The sequence below is a fragment of the Plasmopara halstedii genome (assembly GCF_900000015.1).
Source record: "Plasmopara halstedii genome assembly, contig: Scaffold_430, whole genome shotgun sequence".
In the NCBI taxonomy this organism is placed as follows: domain Eukaryota; phylum Oomycota; class Peronosporomycetes; order Peronosporales; family Peronosporaceae; genus Plasmopara; species Plasmopara halstedii.
This window is the reverse complement of record NW_020187350.1, coordinates 52,685-71,322: the sequence shown is the minus strand read 5'-3', so window position 1 is coordinate 71,322 and position 18,638 is coordinate 52,685. Positions and strand designations below refer to the sequence as shown.

The 18,638-nt window shown below is 47.5% G+C and overlaps 3 protein-coding genes across 3 annotated transcripts; 2 read left to right on the top strand and 1 right to left on the bottom strand.

Moving 5' to 3' along the window:
- Positions 1 to 8,298: 8,298 nt before the first annotated feature.
- Positions 8,299 to 9,849, top strand: PHALS_09594 (Phox homologous domain; the record flags this gene model as incomplete). Its single annotated transcript, XM_024724876.1, has 1 exon — positions 8,299 to 9,849. One exon carries the CDS (start codon positions 8,299 to 8,301, stop codon positions 9,847 to 9,849), a length of 1,551 nt encoding a protein of 516 aa, XP_024575709.1.
- A 627-nt stretch (positions 9,850 to 10,476) lies between these two features.
- PHALS_09593 (hypothetical protein F443_16096) lies at positions 10,477 to 12,934 on the top strand (the record flags this gene model as incomplete). Its single annotated transcript, XM_024724875.1, has 3 exons — positions 10,477 to 10,539; positions 10,594 to 10,667; positions 10,747 to 12,934. The coding sequence occupies 3 exons, from the start codon at positions 10,477 to 10,479 to the stop codon at positions 12,932 to 12,934; spliced, it is 2,325 nt and encodes a 774-aa protein (XP_024575708.1).
- Positions 12,935 to 13,036: 102 nt separating this feature from the next.
- Positions 13,037 to 14,644, bottom strand: PHALS_09592 (wd repeat-containing protein 31-like; the record flags this gene model as incomplete). The annotated part of the gene is made up of 2 exons (XM_024724874.1): positions 13,037 to 13,104; positions 13,618 to 14,644. 2 exons carry the CDS (start codon positions 14,642 to 14,644, stop codon positions 13,037 to 13,039), a joined length of 1,095 nt encoding a protein of 364 aa, XP_024575707.1.
- Between the last annotated feature and the right edge of the window lie 3,994 nt (positions 14,645 to 18,638).

Genomic DNA, 18,638 nt, shown 5'->3' with positions numbered 1-18,638 from the left:
GACCATCACTCAAACCCGCCATGAACGTTACAACTCGCGGTGAAATGTCTATTGGCTTGTCGATAATGCTCGATACCAGCTAGCTAGCATGCTGAGCATACGGGTCTAGGTCGTAACGAAGCTTCCGAACTCGGCGCGGGATCGGAACATACTATGTGGTGGTTTGAAAGCCTTCGTTAGCTCGACTTTGAAGTGTTCGTAGCTGGAAAAGCAGTCTGAATCGGCTAAACGCTTACCATACGCCGAACTCTTCGCGCACTTGCAAGATTTGACATCGTGAGCAAAAGCTATAAGGGGTTCGCAGTTGTCTTGCAGTGGTTGCCGCATTCAGCTCGACAAACCATCGTGACAGAGGCTCGTTCTTTCCACCATGGAACAAAGACATGTTCAGCTTCAGAAGCATCGTTCTGTACGAAAAAACAGGGGGTTGCGACCTGCTACCGAAATCATATATTCTCATGTAATTATAAACCGAGTGGTGACCCAACTCCTTCCATGTTGCTCGGACAAGGACAAGAGTATGGCGTGGACTGGAATACTCGACGTGCTCAACAACCGCGTTGTCAAACCAAAATCAAGTGTCGTTGATTAGACCGCTCGAAGTGCTACGAGGTGTGAGTAAGCTGTTCATAACACTTCCTCAAACACAACCCACATACTTGTGCGACGATAATGTGACTTCCGATGTGGAGGGAAAAGGAAAGTCCCGACTTGAACGGTAGAAGAGCAATTTTAAGCCTTTCAGACAAATCTGCAACTAAATTAAAAAGAGATAAAAGTTCGTAGTAACATGCAAAATACTTCAACGGCTTTTAGAGATCTGACAAATAAAACCTTGGGCTCCTGTTTTCAAAAGCAAGTGTGTACTGATCCTGAACACCAATTCAACTGATACAATATCTTGGGTGTACAATGCTTGAATTTTGAAAGGCTTAAACATTAAATTTCGTGGTAAGTATAGAAGGGACTGTCTTACACCACCCACTTCAAAACTTGAGGATATGTATTGGTGACGAGACCGACATTTCTCAGTCGGTCTCGTCAACAGTACAGATCCACAAGTAGGAACCAAGATTCTGTATCACACAAAATGTTTGTGCCTTCATATGAGATGTCACGTCTGCATTTGGTAATACCATGCTATAACAGAAGGTACTTTCATGTAATGGGTAGTGTGTCCGTTACAAAATCACACTCATCTTGTATTTTCGAGACACTGAGAAAATTGCGCTTAAAGAACCACTCCGCTATCTGCACTTCACCGCGCTTGTCATACCGTTGACGAGGGTGTACAGCTCTTCTCTGCAGAAAATACTTGTGCCGGTTGTCCCTGGAAAGGGCAGAATTCCGTGCACTTTGCGGCGGAATCTTTGGCTCACAGAGTTTGCGCTAACATATGCAAAGCAGTTGAGCTTATCATCTTAAAGGTGGAATAGACAGCACCAAATTGTTTATTTGTTCTGAAAGTACATCTATCAGGGATAAACGCTTAAGAGCAATACTAAATATATACGTTCTCTGGCTTTCATAATGTTTAATATGTGGCTAGCAGCCCACATGTTCTACGGGCTTTCCCCTTCGAAATTTCATCATCCTCGTTAATAATGATATTTCGGTACTTATGAATATTCACATGACACCAAGTAGCACGCGAATTATATTTGATCGTACCGCATCGTCTTTGAGAAGCCATGGAAGATAATGATCGATTTCGAGGCGTGGGACAATTATGCTCGGCGCTCCACGATGCAGCTGTATGCTGAGGTGCTGAAGGCGCGGTGAGTGATATCGTCACTGTTTGCTAAGCTAAGGGGACATGTGTCACGGTGCCGAGGGTCTCTGTGGACCTCAGTGTCAAGTCTCTTAACTTTGATAGCGTGAAACGCTGCTTTGTCTTAAACTTGGATTCAAGGTATGACCTCATCCTTGGTATGGCATGTCTGGAGAACCGTGAGCCATGGATTGACTGGAGGTATTACGCGCACGACTCCTGGTGGAGCTTTGGTGTGTCATGAATCCACCTCTCCTAAGAGGCAGAAACACTATTGGTGCGGGCTCTGGACCGAGACGGCCAACATGCGGGAGACTCGAGTATCCGAGTTGTCAAACGCCGAAGGTGTATCGGGTAGGAGTTCCGAGTATGGCTCGCGAGTTGAGCGTGGAGTGGTAGTAACCCACTGATTGCGGAGCCGTCGCCGAATAAGATGCGTGGCATGGTCGGCCCAGAGCCGAGGCATCGGAGGCGAGGCCCCAGGTATGCACGTTGAGTGGCACGTAATCCAATGAGCACTGCTCACGTGCCGAAGAAGTCGGTCCATGCCACGTTGAGCATGGTAGGACGAGGTCCAAAGTCTCTTGGGGCAAGGCCCTGCGAATGCGCGTGGATTTTCACGTTATCCACTGGATAGCGAAATTAGCAGCTCTTCGTCGGACGTTGTTAAAAACATCAGGACTCCTGTGGAGCAGGAAGTGGTGCTAACACTAGACGACGCTGAGTGCGTGTTCCCACTGGTCTTGCCGAGACGTAAATCTTCTGTGGTGATGCGACGGCGACACCGTATGCTAGCTGCAGGACGCCGGGCGTCGACCCTGACCCAGAATGTCTACCGTAGACGATAGCGCACAGCTATACACCCTCGTCAACGGTATGTCGGGGGAAGAAGACGGCGGCGTCATCTTCGAGGCGATACCGCGGTGGATGCTCTTCTTGAGCTAGAAAAGATGTCCTCGAAGAGTTCGGCGGTGGGCAACTTAGCCGAAGTGGTCATTATACGACCGGAAGAGGAGATCAACACGTCGTCGCTTCTGAATGAAACTATCCTGAAGGACACCAATAGGGTGCCGAGCGCAAGAATTGGTTCGTCGATCCCGAAAAATCACTCGGATCCGCTCTACCATTTGGTGAAGGACTTTCAAGACGTCGTCTCCAGAGGATGGCTAGGTGGCTTTCGTTCTTGACATAATATAACTTCGAGGTGAAGTATAACCCAGGAAAGCAGAATGCTTTGGCTGATGCGTTGTCAGGCAGACCTGATTATGTGCTTGCTCATGTCACGACGGTGACGCCGTCCGTGACGGATTATATCCGCGCCGTGTACGCGGGTGATGATATGTGCGTAGCACTGCTACAGGCTCTCAGGAGCAAGGAGTTTAAAAACTCGGAAAAAAGTTGTCGTCGCGACTGCGCGTGCAATTGCACCGATATTCACTGAACAATGGATTGCTGTATTTAAGTACCCACTCGACTGGTACGCTACGAATTGTGGTTCCCCACAATGTGAATTTGAAGTGCTGTATTCTCGATGAGGCCCACGACACCCTACTCAGAGGCCATTTTGATCGTACAAAGATCTACAGCTGTGGGAGTTGCCAATACTACTGGTGGCTCAAGCTGTACAAATGGACAAGAATCTATGTGTGCACGTGTGAGACGTGTCAAAGGGTAAACCCCTCTCTGAATGTGGTGCCATCACCGCTAGCCAGTTTGCCGTTACCCACCGGGTGTTGACAGTCCATGAATTTGTGTTTGGCCTGCCGAAAGAGCATCACGGGTGTCGTGATCTTCGTCGACCGCTTGAGCAAGATAGCCCATCTTGCGGCGGTGCCGGACACCATTGACTCCTAGAGTCAATTAGCTCTGACTGAGACACACGCTTCACTGGGAAGTTTCGGTCGAAGATCTTTAAGGTGCTGGAAATCAAGCTGGATATGTCAACTGCGAACCATCCGCAAATCAATGGTCAAACTGAGCGCGTGAATTGCGTCGTCGAGGACGTCCTTCGCAGTGTCTGTTCTGAGACGCCGAGTCGCTGGAGCGCCATGCTGCCATGTGTAGAGTTCGCTCTGATTAACTACACGCTGTTCTTCATGAACGGACTCGTTCATCCTCGCGTCTCAATGAGGCCACCACCCCATGATTTAGGGCTTGGTGAGGGAGGAATAGCTGGGCGGCTACATGATGTCATCCTTCTCACAGTTTGTAGAGAACTCGCTGACTTTCTGCCAACCAGACTGAGTGTCTTACGATACGTTCGCGATGGCTGAAAGCCAAGAAATGCAGAAGGAATATGCAAACAGAAGAGGTATAGGAAATGTTGAAAACTCTAAGGTCGGAGACCTTAGAAAATTAAATGCTACAAACCTTCTTTTCCTTGCAATTTCTGCTGTCTTATTGTGCTTTTGCTTCTATCTCAATTATTAAAGGGTATTTTCCTTAAATATATTTTATATTTGATCGATGTTGCTTGTTTTTACCAATTTTATTTTCTAGTATGGTTACCGGATGCAATGGAGGGGACCGATTGATTCTTTTATTCTTAATATAAATAACATCTGAGACGAAGCTCCATCCACGGTTTATTGGACCGTTTAAGGTTGTGGCCATGCCGGGCCATGATATACGTTAGACCTCCAAAAACGGATGCGCTCCCACCCGGTGTTTCATGTTGGCTTGCTTATCCCATACAGGAATCCGGCACAAGTGAACGTAGACGCCGGAGCGGCGCCCAAAGGCGCTCGGCCATCCAGAAGCTGAACCACCAACTGGTTCTGAGTACGTAGTGCAACAAATTCCGTTTCCAACGGCGCCAATCGCTCCGTCTTTGCATGAAGCGACGGATTCGTCTGCTGACGGATTGGTGCCGCTACAACAGAGCGCGATAGCCTTCAACGTCAGGCAGCTGGTGCACAACGAGCTCCAAGCTCTCGAGGGCTTCAGCACAGCTGGATGCGTTCGCGGAAAGATGCTCAGCGGAGTGCTGATGACGGCGGACTTTTTCCTCTAACGCTCGAAGAGCATCGCGAATCACTGAGCGGCGATCGACCAAGTCGTCATCGTCCGCCGCCGACTCTTCTCGATGAGAATGGTAGCGTCCACTACCACGTGGAACGCATTGTGGGTTGACATCGTCGACTGTGTTTAACCCAATGTCTTGTGAATTGGCGTAGATACCCACACTCCGAGTACTCGTGGGAGTTTGAGGAGCCACTTCGGCAAGACTGCCCAGACGTCGCGGACGCTTATCATCATAGAGATCATGACGCTTTACACCGACGCCTCGCGCTTCTTGGCAATAGCTAGGGAAGTCGAAGGGCTATGAGACGAGCTCAAACTATGGCCCTGAGCTGCTGTGGTCGCAGACTCACCCGTGTGAGAGATTACGGAACTCGCGGGAGCGTGATGGGTCAACCCGAACGTTGCATCTGCAGCGGTTTTGCCAGGAGATAGCACCACATGAATCGTCAGCATCGCGGGGACAGGAGCGCCTCTTGATTGAGCACGAAGTCGAGTGCGGTACGTATCCACTGGGGTTTCTTGAGGAACCCATGAAGCGAGCTCAGAGAGCTTTCGTTCGTCAAGCTCAGCTTGTGTAGTGGCCGGGCCGGGGGCTTGATCAAATAGACACCAAATGATCGAGTGATCACGTACTTCGCTTATTTAGCGGGATCTGCCGAGCGGAAGCCGTATTCCACTCGAGGGTCAACGACCGACAGTAAATGCGCGCGCACAGGAGCCGCCTTGCGGACAGCACCCAGCTGCTGCTTCTGTGCCTCGTCATCGTCATTGGTAATGAAACTACTTTATCTGGAAGACAAGAGGTCGGGAATCAGACACGGCGCCCTCGAGTTTCAAGCAGGGCATCTTCGTCACGAATTCTCTTCTTAATAAGCACTGAAGACAACCAGCCTCGCTGGTCCAAGAGCGCCCGCGGTCAGAGCCTTACTTCGTCTCCTGCAACTTTGGTCCGCGGCTTCAAGGGAAGCGCAGCCCCAGCTCTCGGCAACCGAGTACCGCGCAGCGCATTGCCAGCGACAAGGTCATACAACCAAGAAAACATACGTGACATAACGAGCCCGCCATGGGCGATGGATAACCTCATCGTGGATTTGGAGGCAGTCGACTACGAGTCAGATACTCCTCTTCCAGGATGGGAAGAAGAAAAGGACGAGGTGCCCTAGCGGCGCGACGTGTGCTGGGGTTATTGTCTTAGACATGCGAGCCTTGTTTGAGGCGACAGTTGAATGTGAACTGAAGGTGTTCACAATCTTGATGGGGGAGAGTGTAACGGGGTTTCACATGCCCTGGTATAAAGATTGTGAGTCACACATGATGGTATGATCACACAATGATTTGGCTACACCTCAACAAGACGTCAATACGTGGCTGGAGTGTCAATACTTATACATTTATTTAGGTTTTATTACATAAATAGGAAAACCTATAGATTTGGATATGGGCGGTTATGCCACAAACAAAATCGAGTTTACGTTATAAACGGAAAGGTTAATTAGTCTTGTATTAATGTTGTGATTACTCTTGGAGTAAGTGGATCGCGATTCGCTTCACTCGCACTGGTTCTCAATATAGAACGAGGGTCACCGACTGAATTGAGCTTCCTCTTAGCGAAAGAGCAACGCCTCTAGCACACTTCCAACTCCCACTATTCATCCGGTCCCCGCAACACGGGAGCTGTACTCGTTATCCAATGCGACATCCATCGTATTCTCGAATGAGGCCGTGTGGACCTGGTTTCCCCCTAGAAGAGGGCCGGCCAACATCTCGGCAAATCGAGATCGGAATTGTTGGATATAGGCCGCTAATGTCCGCCTCCCGAAAGGTGTACAATGAGCTCACGTTTTACCGGTCAAGCGGCGCATACATGTCTTAAGTAGAAATTCATATCATCCACATCTTCCCGTGCCACCTTGTAGCTTAGAGACCGATAGCAAAGCAGGCTGTAGTGTCGAGAGCGTGACGATCATGCCCATATAACCCAGCCAGAAAGAATTCCCCGATCTTGCTTTCAATATGCTGGACGCTATCATAAGCGGAACTAGGGTGAGAGCTGGTTGTACTTCCACCGACGCTTAATTAGGATGTTTTTGAAGGTACATCACCAGCGTATTCTCATAGATGGATTCTCATAGATGATGGCCACATCTGGGCAAACCATTGCCGCTTCTGACCATTAAATCTCTGGTCCGCTGACCTCTTTAACACCTGCATGAGCTCATCAAGCGTACGTCGTTGTTTCGGAGACAGATAATCGAGCAAATTATGTTCTATCCTCACAATGAATACAGTAGAACAAAACTTGGTCGTCGGATAATAACAAGCACCATCATCAATGATGCGGTTGCCGTGCAATTTGAACAGCGAAAGTGTTGGCCTCAATCAGCCCGCTTTAATAGTCACATAGAGGATTAGTTCTTTGATCCATCCAGGAGAGCATTTATAAGCCGTTTTTATGTCTAATATATATAATCAAGTCTGATACTAAAAATACGCCTTTTACCATGCTCTATAGTTAACTATTTCACGAACCTCCATAACAAAGTATCTCGAGATGGTAAAAAAATTACTTGATTATGTATCGTCTCAGCGTTCAGAGATGCGAGTCACTAAATAACCGCATCATTGGTACTTCAGAGCTTCCGTGCAATGTGCACGTGGGTATGCGGTCTTGGCGACGACCTTTTTGCTGCTTGCGGAGACATCATAGTCTAAAATATACGCTATCGTAGGTTTGTTGATGTATGACAATGCAGTTGCTGCTTTCTATCGTCTTCGTCAGTTCGAGAGTAGCAGACAATTAAGACGCAAACTAGCTTGATTCGTTGAAAACTTATTATGGATGCCAATTTTTGAGGCCTTCCAATCCTTTTCACTAGAGTAATCAACTTTTGCTCAGGTTCTGAGATTCTATATTTTCATGCAATTAATTCTACCGGTTAGTATAAGGTAATATAAATCAGAACTAATGTTCCATCAGCTTCAGAATCCCCATGTTTCCGGTTAGAGGTCAGTAGGCATACGGACATATTTGGCTCATGACGCATTTATGAAAGTTGAAGTTGTATGCGACTTGCCTTATAGACCAGAGAAGAAATCGTAGATGAAATTATCACTAGAACATGTTACTTTACATAACCTTTCAAATGTTGTTGCTGGCTCTTCTGGCGGATGTGCTCAAATCGCAATGAAAAATTGTGAAAGGATCATTCGAAGGATGGGACCAACCTAAGAAAAGGCCGATTTGATGATAATCTGTGACGAAAGGCGAAAATATCGATATATGTGTATCCAATATATGTGATGAGATATGTCGTTCCTGCACTTTTCTGCATGCTTCTTCCCTCTCAAAGATCGCAAAAGAGCACCGGTTCAGTAGATCAGAAAGGACCTTCTTGAAAAACAACTCACTCATTGATCTTCCGACTTGAGCCGAGTAGGTGGACCGTACTATCGTTTGAGCGATCATAAACGCATTGCAGTTGGATCAAAGCCTCACTGCCACGATGAGAGAGATCGATGCACGTGTCACTGGGTTCGACTTCTCCACTCACCACGCCTATACAACCGAAGTGGAAGTAGATGGCCGCACGTGGTCACTAGCCATTCGCTACAGCACTTTCTATGACTTTTACACACGGCTAACAGCGCTCGAAAAGCACTTTGCAGTGGAGTTTCCTCCCAAGGGCGGACTTTTCTTCTCTCCACCACCTGAAGAACGTCAGGAACAGTTGGATGATTTCCTGCTAAGCACACTCGCGTACTTCGACATGCGAGGGCATCCCAAGCGCATGGAGGCGCTCCTAAGTGAGCTGCTTCAGATTCCCCAGCATTTAGGTTTTAAGGACGACGATGAAGAGCGCACAGCCAGTGAGGGAAGCTCCGTGGCCGAAGAACTCTTACTTGATACGCCAATGCCTGGTCACCATCTCGATAATTTTCTTGATTGTGACCAAGACGACCGATTCCACGAGAGCTTAAATGCCAATATCGATTCACCTCCTAGTCTTGAACGGGACAACCAAGTTGAAGTTGGTGTTGCAGTGACCATAACAAGTGAAAAGGGTCCGTTCAAACTTGAGCTGAAGCCAGAGATTATGGTTGCTGAGCCAGAGGAGGAGCCAAAGATTGTTGCTGAGGTCATGCTACCAGCAGAGTCTGACGAATCACTTATCAAGCAACAGCAATCGCTTGAGCAGCGCAGAATGCCCAACAATCGAGCTATGACGGCTGCTGCCGTGTCAACAATAGAGAAAAAAGTCGAAAAACCGAAAAAGCCTATGTTTTTCAAAGACGGCGAGACGATCCAGTCCACTGAGAACCTTCAGGTGCCAGTGCAGAACATGACGAAATGTATGGCCGAGTATGCAGAGATGAACCTTGAAAAGACGAAGTCTGCTGGACTCAGTAAGCCTGCCAAACAAGTCGAGGCTATTACAGTGGGGGCGGAAATTACGCTTAAGACCTGCTCGAGTCCTGCGCTCGAGTTGTCAAGAAACACAGTGTCTGCTTCAAAAAACGCGCCGGCGATAGCCGATGGAGAGAGCATCAGTATAAAGAAAACTGTCACAGCAGAAATCGTTTTACAAAACGAGAATGTTAAAGCCGTTGCCGAGTCAAGCGAGGAGGAGTCCGAAAATCCCGTTCTGAGCTGGTTTCGCCGCATTGGCACTTTCGGTCAGGATACAAAGCAAAAGACTACTACTCAAGTGGAGCAAGAAGTGAACAATATTGTTGGTGCCAAAGCTGCGGAAAGGGCACGAGAGCAAGCAGAATTAGCTAAAGCAAAAAAAGAAGCTGCCGAAGCCAGAGAAGCAGCCGAGGCTAAGATTGCAACCGAAGCCAAAAAGGCGATCGAGGCCAAAAAAACTGCTGAGGACAAAAAAGCTGCTGAAGCTAATCTTTTACGTGCCAAGCAGGAGCTTGATTGCCGCATAAATCGCTACAGATTCCCAGTCTACTTTAAGACCTTTAGCTGTCCCATAAAGGCATCGTGCTTATCGTTGCAGTGCCAAAGTGCTGGAATCGACGTATTGTCAGTGTCGTCAGAGTTGTGAGCTTTGAATAATTTGTAAGTGAGATATAGTGTGTGGTCACTACTTGATCAGGTAGCTGTAAGACCATGTTTCGGAAACGTCGCTTTCGTACAATCTTAGCACGGAAAACAAAAACTTTAGTCATAAACGAGTTAAGATCGCAATTAAATACGACAAGTGTTTTCAAAGCATTAACACTGGAACCTACGTCATTATTAACCTTCATGATGGAGCTGCACTAGCGGCGAAATTAGCTCCAAATATTAGTTGAACTGTGACTCATGATTGCACTTGAAAAGACAAGTTCGCCGTTGCTAGTGGTAGATGATGTAGTTGTCAAAACTTGAGATACCGAGAGCCGAAGCAACGTTTTCTACATCTTGATCTATAAGCTGCTCTCTCTTTAATATAACATATCTCGGTTCACAAGGGCAGGAACTAACACAGTTGATCATTCTCCCACCGAATGCTTACATCATCATGGTTGTCATCTGTTTTTCATTATAAAGTAATACTTTCAGCCAATCGATGGAAACTTTACATCATACTGTAAGCAGCAGACCAGCCGTCAAAGTAAGCGCCGAAGGGAGTCGCTAAATTGCAGCGATCAAGCGACAGGCCGCTCAATCGCGGCCTAAAAATAAAAGGATGTCTAAAGCTCCAAAGACAAAGAAGTCTGCGCTTCATTATCAGCCTTATCAGGCCGTCGGCGTACGTTCAGTTGCAGCACTTGTAGTCTCTGTCGTTAACTTATTTTATAATCAGACTGGCGAAGGCAATGAGCCGTCCATGGATCTCGGTATTGCAGACATTCCCTTACAGCTAGATCCAGTGCTCACGTGCGTCCTTAAGGCTAGAAATAGGCAGTGCTGTTTGCTGACTTGTGAGGTTTATATGTTCTTTGTTGCTTTCATTTAGGGGTCTATCGTCCAATATGAGCCGCAATTTGTGGGAAGACTGGAATGAAAATGATTCTCACTTTGGCATGAAGTTTGACGTTCTAACAGATGAAGTTAGTGCAGCCAGTACCACTAGCTCTATGGACTCGCCACATCAACATGTGAATGGGTCTAATCTCACCTCTGGTCATGAACAGCAGCATACATCGCCCAATATGACGAACATGCATCACTCACACACACATGGATGCCCAGATTTAGCCACCACGGCAGAATTACAGAAGCCTCGTCGGAATATTCAGCGAACTTTAAGCGAGGAGATTGTCCATCTGTTGGATGATTCTAATGATGCGACGTTTTCCAAGCATTTGGATGAAGATCAGCGTGCGCATATCGCCATGCAAAATCTAATGTTTGCTTCTGAACAAAATGTCATGAACTTCCAGCATCATCCGCCTAATTTGCACCAGCAGCCCTTAAATCATATGCATCAAACTCAGCAGCAGCTATTGCAAATGCAGCAGCAATTTCAGCAACAATTGCAGCAACAGCAACAACAACAACAACAGCAACAACAAATTCAGCAAGTAATTTCAGGACAGTACGGCTCTAATTTTATGGACAACTTTGGTGGTGGTAACCAGATTTCTGCAACCACTAGTGCCGCGGCTTCTGGCAAATCCAGCAACCCGCCCGCCCATCAACGTCAATTTGTCTCCTCTGACTCTGTCCCTTCTTCGCACGATTCCAGAACATCCTCCGTTTTACATCAAGTGCCGAATTCAAGTGTGAACAGAGAAGCAACCGCGTCAGTGTCACAAGGTAGCGCTACTAGTACAACGAATGGAGAGAACATCTCCAACACTGATGCCAAAACCGCATCAAGAAGCACTTTTGAACCAGAAAGAAATAATTTGTCGCAACAAGCCAACACATTCGGGTCTCAAGGAATGGTAATAAATCCATTTTTGATGTATTCAATGATGGGGGCCCAAGGAATGAACATGATGGGTATACCCATACAAATGCCCATGGGAATGAATGTTAATGCGATGAATGCAATGAATAGTGTAGCTGCAATGAATAATCCAACCGGAATGAGTGGAATGCAATTCGCGATGCAGATGCAAATGCAGCTGCAGTTTCAAATGCAAATGGCGCAGATGGCCCAAATGAATGGTCTCAATGGGTTGAACATGCCCATGGGTTTCGCAGGATTTCCCATGGGCTTAAACATGCAAGTGCCTCAAAAAGTGGAGATACCACAGCAAGTTAATCCTCAAAGTGGGCAGGCAAATGACGTTGAGATGACCACAATATTTCCAATGGGAATGCCCTCCGACGTTGGTACGGTGTTCAGACAAACTGGATCGTTGCAGCCGCAAGGAGTGGGTGGAGGAGGGCCTAATTTTGTAAGCATAGCAAGGAAACCAGAAAATCCTGAAGTAAGCAGTATCTTAAAATCGCTGATGAAGGAGGAAGCTGAGAAAAAAGAAAAGAAACTGGAGCGCAATCGAGACTCTGCGCGTGAAAGCCGCAAAAAACAGCAAACGTATGTCGAAACACTCGAGAACGGCATTAAGCGCTTGCAACTTAATCGTGATTATGTTCGAACGTACCAGTGGGGTGTCAGTGGTCCAGCTTTTGGTACCCTTCCAAGCCCGGACTCGCCACAAATGTTTGATTGGAAAAATCGCATTGAAATCGTGACTGGTCAAACAGAGGCCTTCGAAGCGATTGAAAATCCCGCAACTTTTCAGTCACTTATGCGACTTAATCGACAGCGCCGTACTCTTGCGATGCAGTACGATGCAAGGCAGCGAGCTGTGTGGAAAAGCTTTGTGTTTCTTGGGCGCCAACTGGTTGCAATGCGCACTCGAGTGCTGCAACTGCAAACGCTGCGTAATTTTCCAAAGAACCCTTTAGCAAAAGAGTTAGATGCGTTGCTACAATTAACAGCCGACCAGAAGCTCCAGCTTCAGTGCCATGCTGAGCAGATATTCAATCAAGAGGTTTTAGAGCTGTCAAAGCTTTTTAAGATATTCTTTGCGCTGCGAAATGAAGCCCTTCGACTGAACATGATACTACCGTTGCTGGAGCTTAATTTTCGTGAAACTTGCTCGTTTGACCAGCTGCAGACTCTTTCTCAATGGACAGAAACGCATCATACTGTCATTCAAACGGGACTTACCTTAGATACTGTTTAGGTAATCAAAAAACCTTTTCAGCTGAGACTTTTGTATTTTGTAAGCAACTTGCAAGAGAACGAATGTCTACGCTCGATATTTAAGCTTTCTTACGCGTTAAAATCAGTCAAGTTTGCAATCTCGACTGATAAAATCTTTATCGGGACTGTCCACATTCTTGAGCGTGCCGACTATCGAACAAAATTAAAGCCCGAGGACAATCATGTAAAATTCCTATGTGATTCATGTTTCACCGCAACAAATCTGCTTCACAAATTGAGTGAGCCGAAATGAACATCTCAAGCGTGGAAAATACCATAGATGGTGGTGTTGGTTTCGATAGCTTGTTCAAGTATCGTTGCAGTGAAGCCCAAAGATGAGATGAGTTTGAAATTGGCGTTAATATCATGTTGAGTCCAAAGTGTGGCTTTCAGGTGTATGACGGAATAGTGAGATGAGCTTTCCACATTTACAAGCGTGTGTTGTGCACAATATGTGTAGATCATTTTTAGCTGAGAAAGGAGTGGTGCAAACCTGCTCTAGTATTCGAGAATCCAGCTTTTTTGTGCGGACTTACGATCGCTTATGGCCTCTTGTTCAACGCATTAACGCAAGTGTGCGCTTTTTATTATCAAACCAGTACGCAAGAATCTGACCTCCAAATGTGCTCGTTAAAAGAGTGTGATTGTCTACTCTACATATACTCGTGAACATGGGCTTGGCGCCAACTGCATTTGCCTCGGCAAGCGGGGACATCGTTTTAGTATCCCACACCTTTACTGTTCCGTCCTTAGAGGCAGTCACCGGTATCGTCGGCATCGTTCGAGCTTCCACGTCAATTTCACTACTAAAGGCAGTATCAGACAAAAAACAGCACGCAGTTGTATCTTGTTGGTGGCCTTGGAGCTCAACAACCTGCTTGCCAGTACGTCTATCCCAAACTCGAGCCTCACAGCCAACGCCATTGAACCCCTTACTCGAAGTTAAAAGGTAGGTACTATCAATCTCGCTGGACACAGCAATACTCAATGGAAAGTACACAAATCCGAGTAGCAACTGAACAGGCACGCGGAGAGGTGTTCTTGGATCCCAAAATTTGACACTCAGGTCTTCGCTGCCCTGTGCAACTAAATTTTCACCTGGCATCCAGACCGAGCAAGTTACTACGTTTTGTGATGTCGTGTTCTTACTTGCAATATGACTTGTTGACAAATCCCAAAAAATCGTTTGGGTATCACGACCCCCCGAGCACAACATTTGCTCAGCACCATCTATCGCGATCGTTGACACATTCAACTGGTGGCCGCGCAACACAGTTGCTGTCTCAGATGCTGGTTTATCGGCTATCGGTGTCATTGACACCGTCGTGTCTCGAGAGCACGCGTAGATCATCTGTAGCTTATCTCCAATGACTATGCGATTCACAGCTCGAGTGTGCGGCTTCCAGACGTTGACAGCAGTGCTAGTCGTGTGCCAATTGACTCGATGAATGGATCCATCCTCCCATCCAGTAAGGCAGTCGCTTTCCAGAAAAGAGCTGTATGCGACGCAATTAAGCGCAAAGTCGCTCTCCTCGTCTCCGCTTGTTGTAGCTGCAGCCTTATTGCTGTCAACTACTCCTTCCGAATTTGATGCAAACTCCTCAAGCTTTTTTAAATTTGGCTCATCCACCTTCCATTTGTTAAGTTGTCGAGGTGTCCGATTGGCATCCCTGGAGGTGCAAGCGCCCATTGAACTGTAACGGGCAAAAGTTCCGTCGAATGTTGACTTGCACCCTTTCGTATCTGCTAACAGCAAGTTGTTCTAAAAGCAATTTCATTTCAAAAATTTAGTCCTATCAAATCTAAATGTGTTGATATACTTGGAGCACTGCTTGCAAATGTTCGATATGGATGTCCGAGTCCGACTTTTTTTGCTCTGCGTGGTTATGGTTGAATACGTAATGACGCGTATCGGTTTACATACACGTTATATTGTTGTCATTAAGTATTATAGTAAAACCCATGATTTCCCAGTTGGCTTCTTCTGGATACGTCTTACTGCAACAAGGTTACCGTGAACCTTGCACAGAGGAAGAATCGACTCAAAGTCCAATGAAATAACCTTGCGTCGTGCACCAAGGAATATCTAGCTTGAAGAGTCCACATATATAACACATTGAGGTTAAATCAGCGTGCTCCACCCAAATGCAAAGCCAACGCTTTTGAGCGTAAGAATGGAATCAGATCACTATGCTTTTTTAAAAGTGACATATATTATGATTCATCCTATGTCAACCAATACAAAAATTTAAGCTTCTACTGTATAGTATTATGAAGCATTCTGTACAGCCCACGTGTACCACTGACCCCTCCCCAACGGTGTTCAACAGGACTTTGAATCTTTACAATGACGGGAAAGAAAAATTTGAATTGCGTACAATGGTACAATATTTATCTAGCTGCTCTGGGTGAGAGAGGCCGAGGTGGCTATGGCATCCACCATGCTTCAGACCAAATAACAGCACGTGGTGCTAGCTATCTCTAAGCTCGGAGATCGAGCACAAGAACGGGCACTGACATGCGACAATTTGATTGAAGCGACGTTTCCCTCCAAGCCGGATCTAAATTTGCAGCTTTTACGAGTGTTCTAGCCGCCTAACCAAGCACATCGCGCGCGATCGCGTTTTCTTCCCGCCCGACAGGGTAAGAAGGAATTAGCGGACTTTGTCCAAGAGTTGCGTACTCTACAGCAGTCGACCTCTCCCCGAAGCGGTCACAGTGACCGTCTTTATGGAGGGCCTCCGTAATGGCGTGGTCAGAATGGAAGTCTTCCGTGTGATCCGCCTTCATTTGAAAAGCAGTGAATTTGATATTGAATGCCAAATTAATCGTTTAGTCGGCACGACATGGTTGAAATGCACACTCTAGCAGCTGCCGATAAATTTTTTGCTATGCTGAGAAAGAAGAGGCAGAGCCCCGAGCTGCCAAACAGCATTCGACCACCCGACATTGTTTTGTCTGTGGAGACATTTGTCGCCATCGGGCTGGTTGTCCCCTGCGCAAGGCGCGTCGAGGTTCATCGAGCTGACGTCCCGCTTCTCTCTAGTCTTTTGGTTTGTCGCGGGGTAACGACTACACCAAGTACGCGCGAGGCGCCCTACTTAGGAAGAACTGAGCTCTGTTGAGCCTAAAAAGGTAGAGTTCAGCAGGACCTAGCTACGAAAAGCTCCATGCTCTTGAACACGGAGTGCCGGGCTTGCTGGTCGTGAAAGCGACCGTGAAGGGCTTTGAGAAGCTATGGAAGGTCCTATTCAACTCTGGGGCGTCGGGCAATTAAGCTCGGTGCTCCACGATAGAAGGATGTCTGCTGTATGCTGGGGCGCTGATGGCGCGATGAAGTGACATCGTCCTTGTTCGCATAGCGCCGGGGACGTATGTCACGATGCCGAGGTCCTTGTAGACCTCGGTGTCAAGTGTCTTAACTTTCATAGCCTGGAATGCTGCTTAGTCGTAAACTCAAGATATGACCTCATCCTTGGTATGACATGGTTGGAGAATCATAAGCCAAGGATCGATCGGAGGTCCAAGACCTTGGGCGCTACGCGCACGTCTCCTGGTGGAGCTTTGGTGAGTCATGAACCCACCTCTACTAGGGGTAAAAACGCTTTTGGCGCGGGCACTGGACCGGGACGGTCAACGTGCTGAAGATTGAAGTATCTGAGTTGTCGAGCACCGAAGGTGTATCGAACAGGAGTCCCGAGCATGACTCGCGGACTAAACGTGGAGTCGTACGTAACCCTCTGAGTGCTGCTAAAGTATCGAAGCAGCCACTGCATGCCAAGAGTGGCATGGTCAGACAAGGTCCAAGGCAACGAGGGCGAGGCCTCAGTGATGCACGTAGAGTGGCACGTAATCCACTGAGCACTGTTTCAAAGCAGTCGCTGCATGCCACGAGTGGCATGGTCGGACGAGGTCCGAGTCATTTTGGGCAAGGCCCTTTAGATGCGCGTGGAGTGGCACATTATTCACTGGACGAAGACTGGGGAGGTAGCAGCTCTTCATTGGATGTTGTTAATAACATCAGGACTCCTGTGGAGCAGGAAACGCGGCTAACACTGTGCGACGCTGAGTGCGTGCTCTCTCTGGTCTCGCTGAGACGTGAAACCTCTGTAGAGAGGCGATATCGACCCTGACCCAGGATGTGTATACTGTACACAATAGCGCACAGCCATACACTCTCTTCAACGGTATGACGGGGGAAGAAGGTAGCGACGTCACCTTCGAGGCTATTCCAGCGGTGGATGCTCTTCTTGAGCTGGACGAGACGTTCTTCGAAGATTTCAGCGGTGCCTTGAATACAGGCTACTTAGCCGAATTTATTATACGACCGGAAGAGGAGATCAACTTGTGGTCGCCTCTAGATTAAGCTGTTCAAGAGGATACCATAAGGGTGCTGAACGCACGAAGTGGATATTCGATCCCGAAAAATCTCTCGGATCCGTACTAACCTTTGGTAAAGGAATTTCAAGACGTTTTCTCTACAGACCCGCCATCGGCCCTACCTTCGGACCGAGTTGTACGTCATGAGATCGACCTAGTTCCAAAAGCTAAATACTGCGAAACACGCCTATGGTTCCTGCCCAAGGAGCAGTGTGACTTGATTGATGCCTTCCTTCGTGCGAGCACGACGCAGGAATGGTGTGTGAGAGCAAGGCTCCCCTTTCGACACCCACGTTTTGTTTCCGGAAGCCGAACGGCAAGTGGCGAATCTTTCACACTTACAATAAGCTCAACGCTGCCACCATTCCGACATTGATGCCTATTTCAAGGAAGGATGTTCTTTAGAGCAATATGATTAGCTGTAAAAAGTACAGTGCACTCGAATTGGTCGATGGGTATTACCAATTGCTCGTAAGAACGAGTGATGTTTCGCTGACAGCGGTGACTACTCCGAGCGGCATGCTCTGGTAGTGGCTGGTGATCTTTTAAGGGCTATCCAATGCACCAGCAACATGTAATCATCTTGTGACGCAGTTGTTCAGGCTCCCCCAGGCGTATGCTCAGACAACCTTCGACGACACCTTCGTCCACAGTCGTGCGGAGCACGGGGGGCGGATGAAGAGAACCACATCGTCCATTTAAGAGCGGTGCTCGAGTACATGCGCAAGAATAAGATGTATGTTAATGCAGACAAGTGCATCTTTGGCGCCGAAGTAATTCCCCATTTTAGGGGAAAGCGTGACCTCCGAGTGGATCCTGCAAAGGTCAAGGCCATTGTAGACTGGTCGGGTTTTAAGAATCAAATGGACTTGCGCAAGTGGCTTGGCCTCGCCAACTACTTGCACAAGTTCAGCGTGAATTTTCGCAGAAATGGCAGACCACTGTCGAATCTCCTTAAGAAGGTTGTGGAATGATGTTGGGACACCGAGCATCGGGAGGCGTTTGACAAGGTCAAAGGCAGCCTCCTTCATGCATGGCGTTGCAAGACCCTGATCGTCCTTTAAGTGTCGTCTGTCACGCATTGGACTTTGCCATCGGCTGTGCGCTGCTGCAACCAGACACCGAGGGGCGATCGCGTTCGAATTTGCCAGCTCAAGGCTTTAAAGAGAAACCAACCAGTCCCCGACAAGATATTACTTGCGATGAAGTATGCACTTGTCAAGTTCAGGGTGCACCGGTTTGGCTCAAAGCCGTTTGTGATCTACACAGATCATGCGTCATTACGCACTGTGACGCAGTCGCCT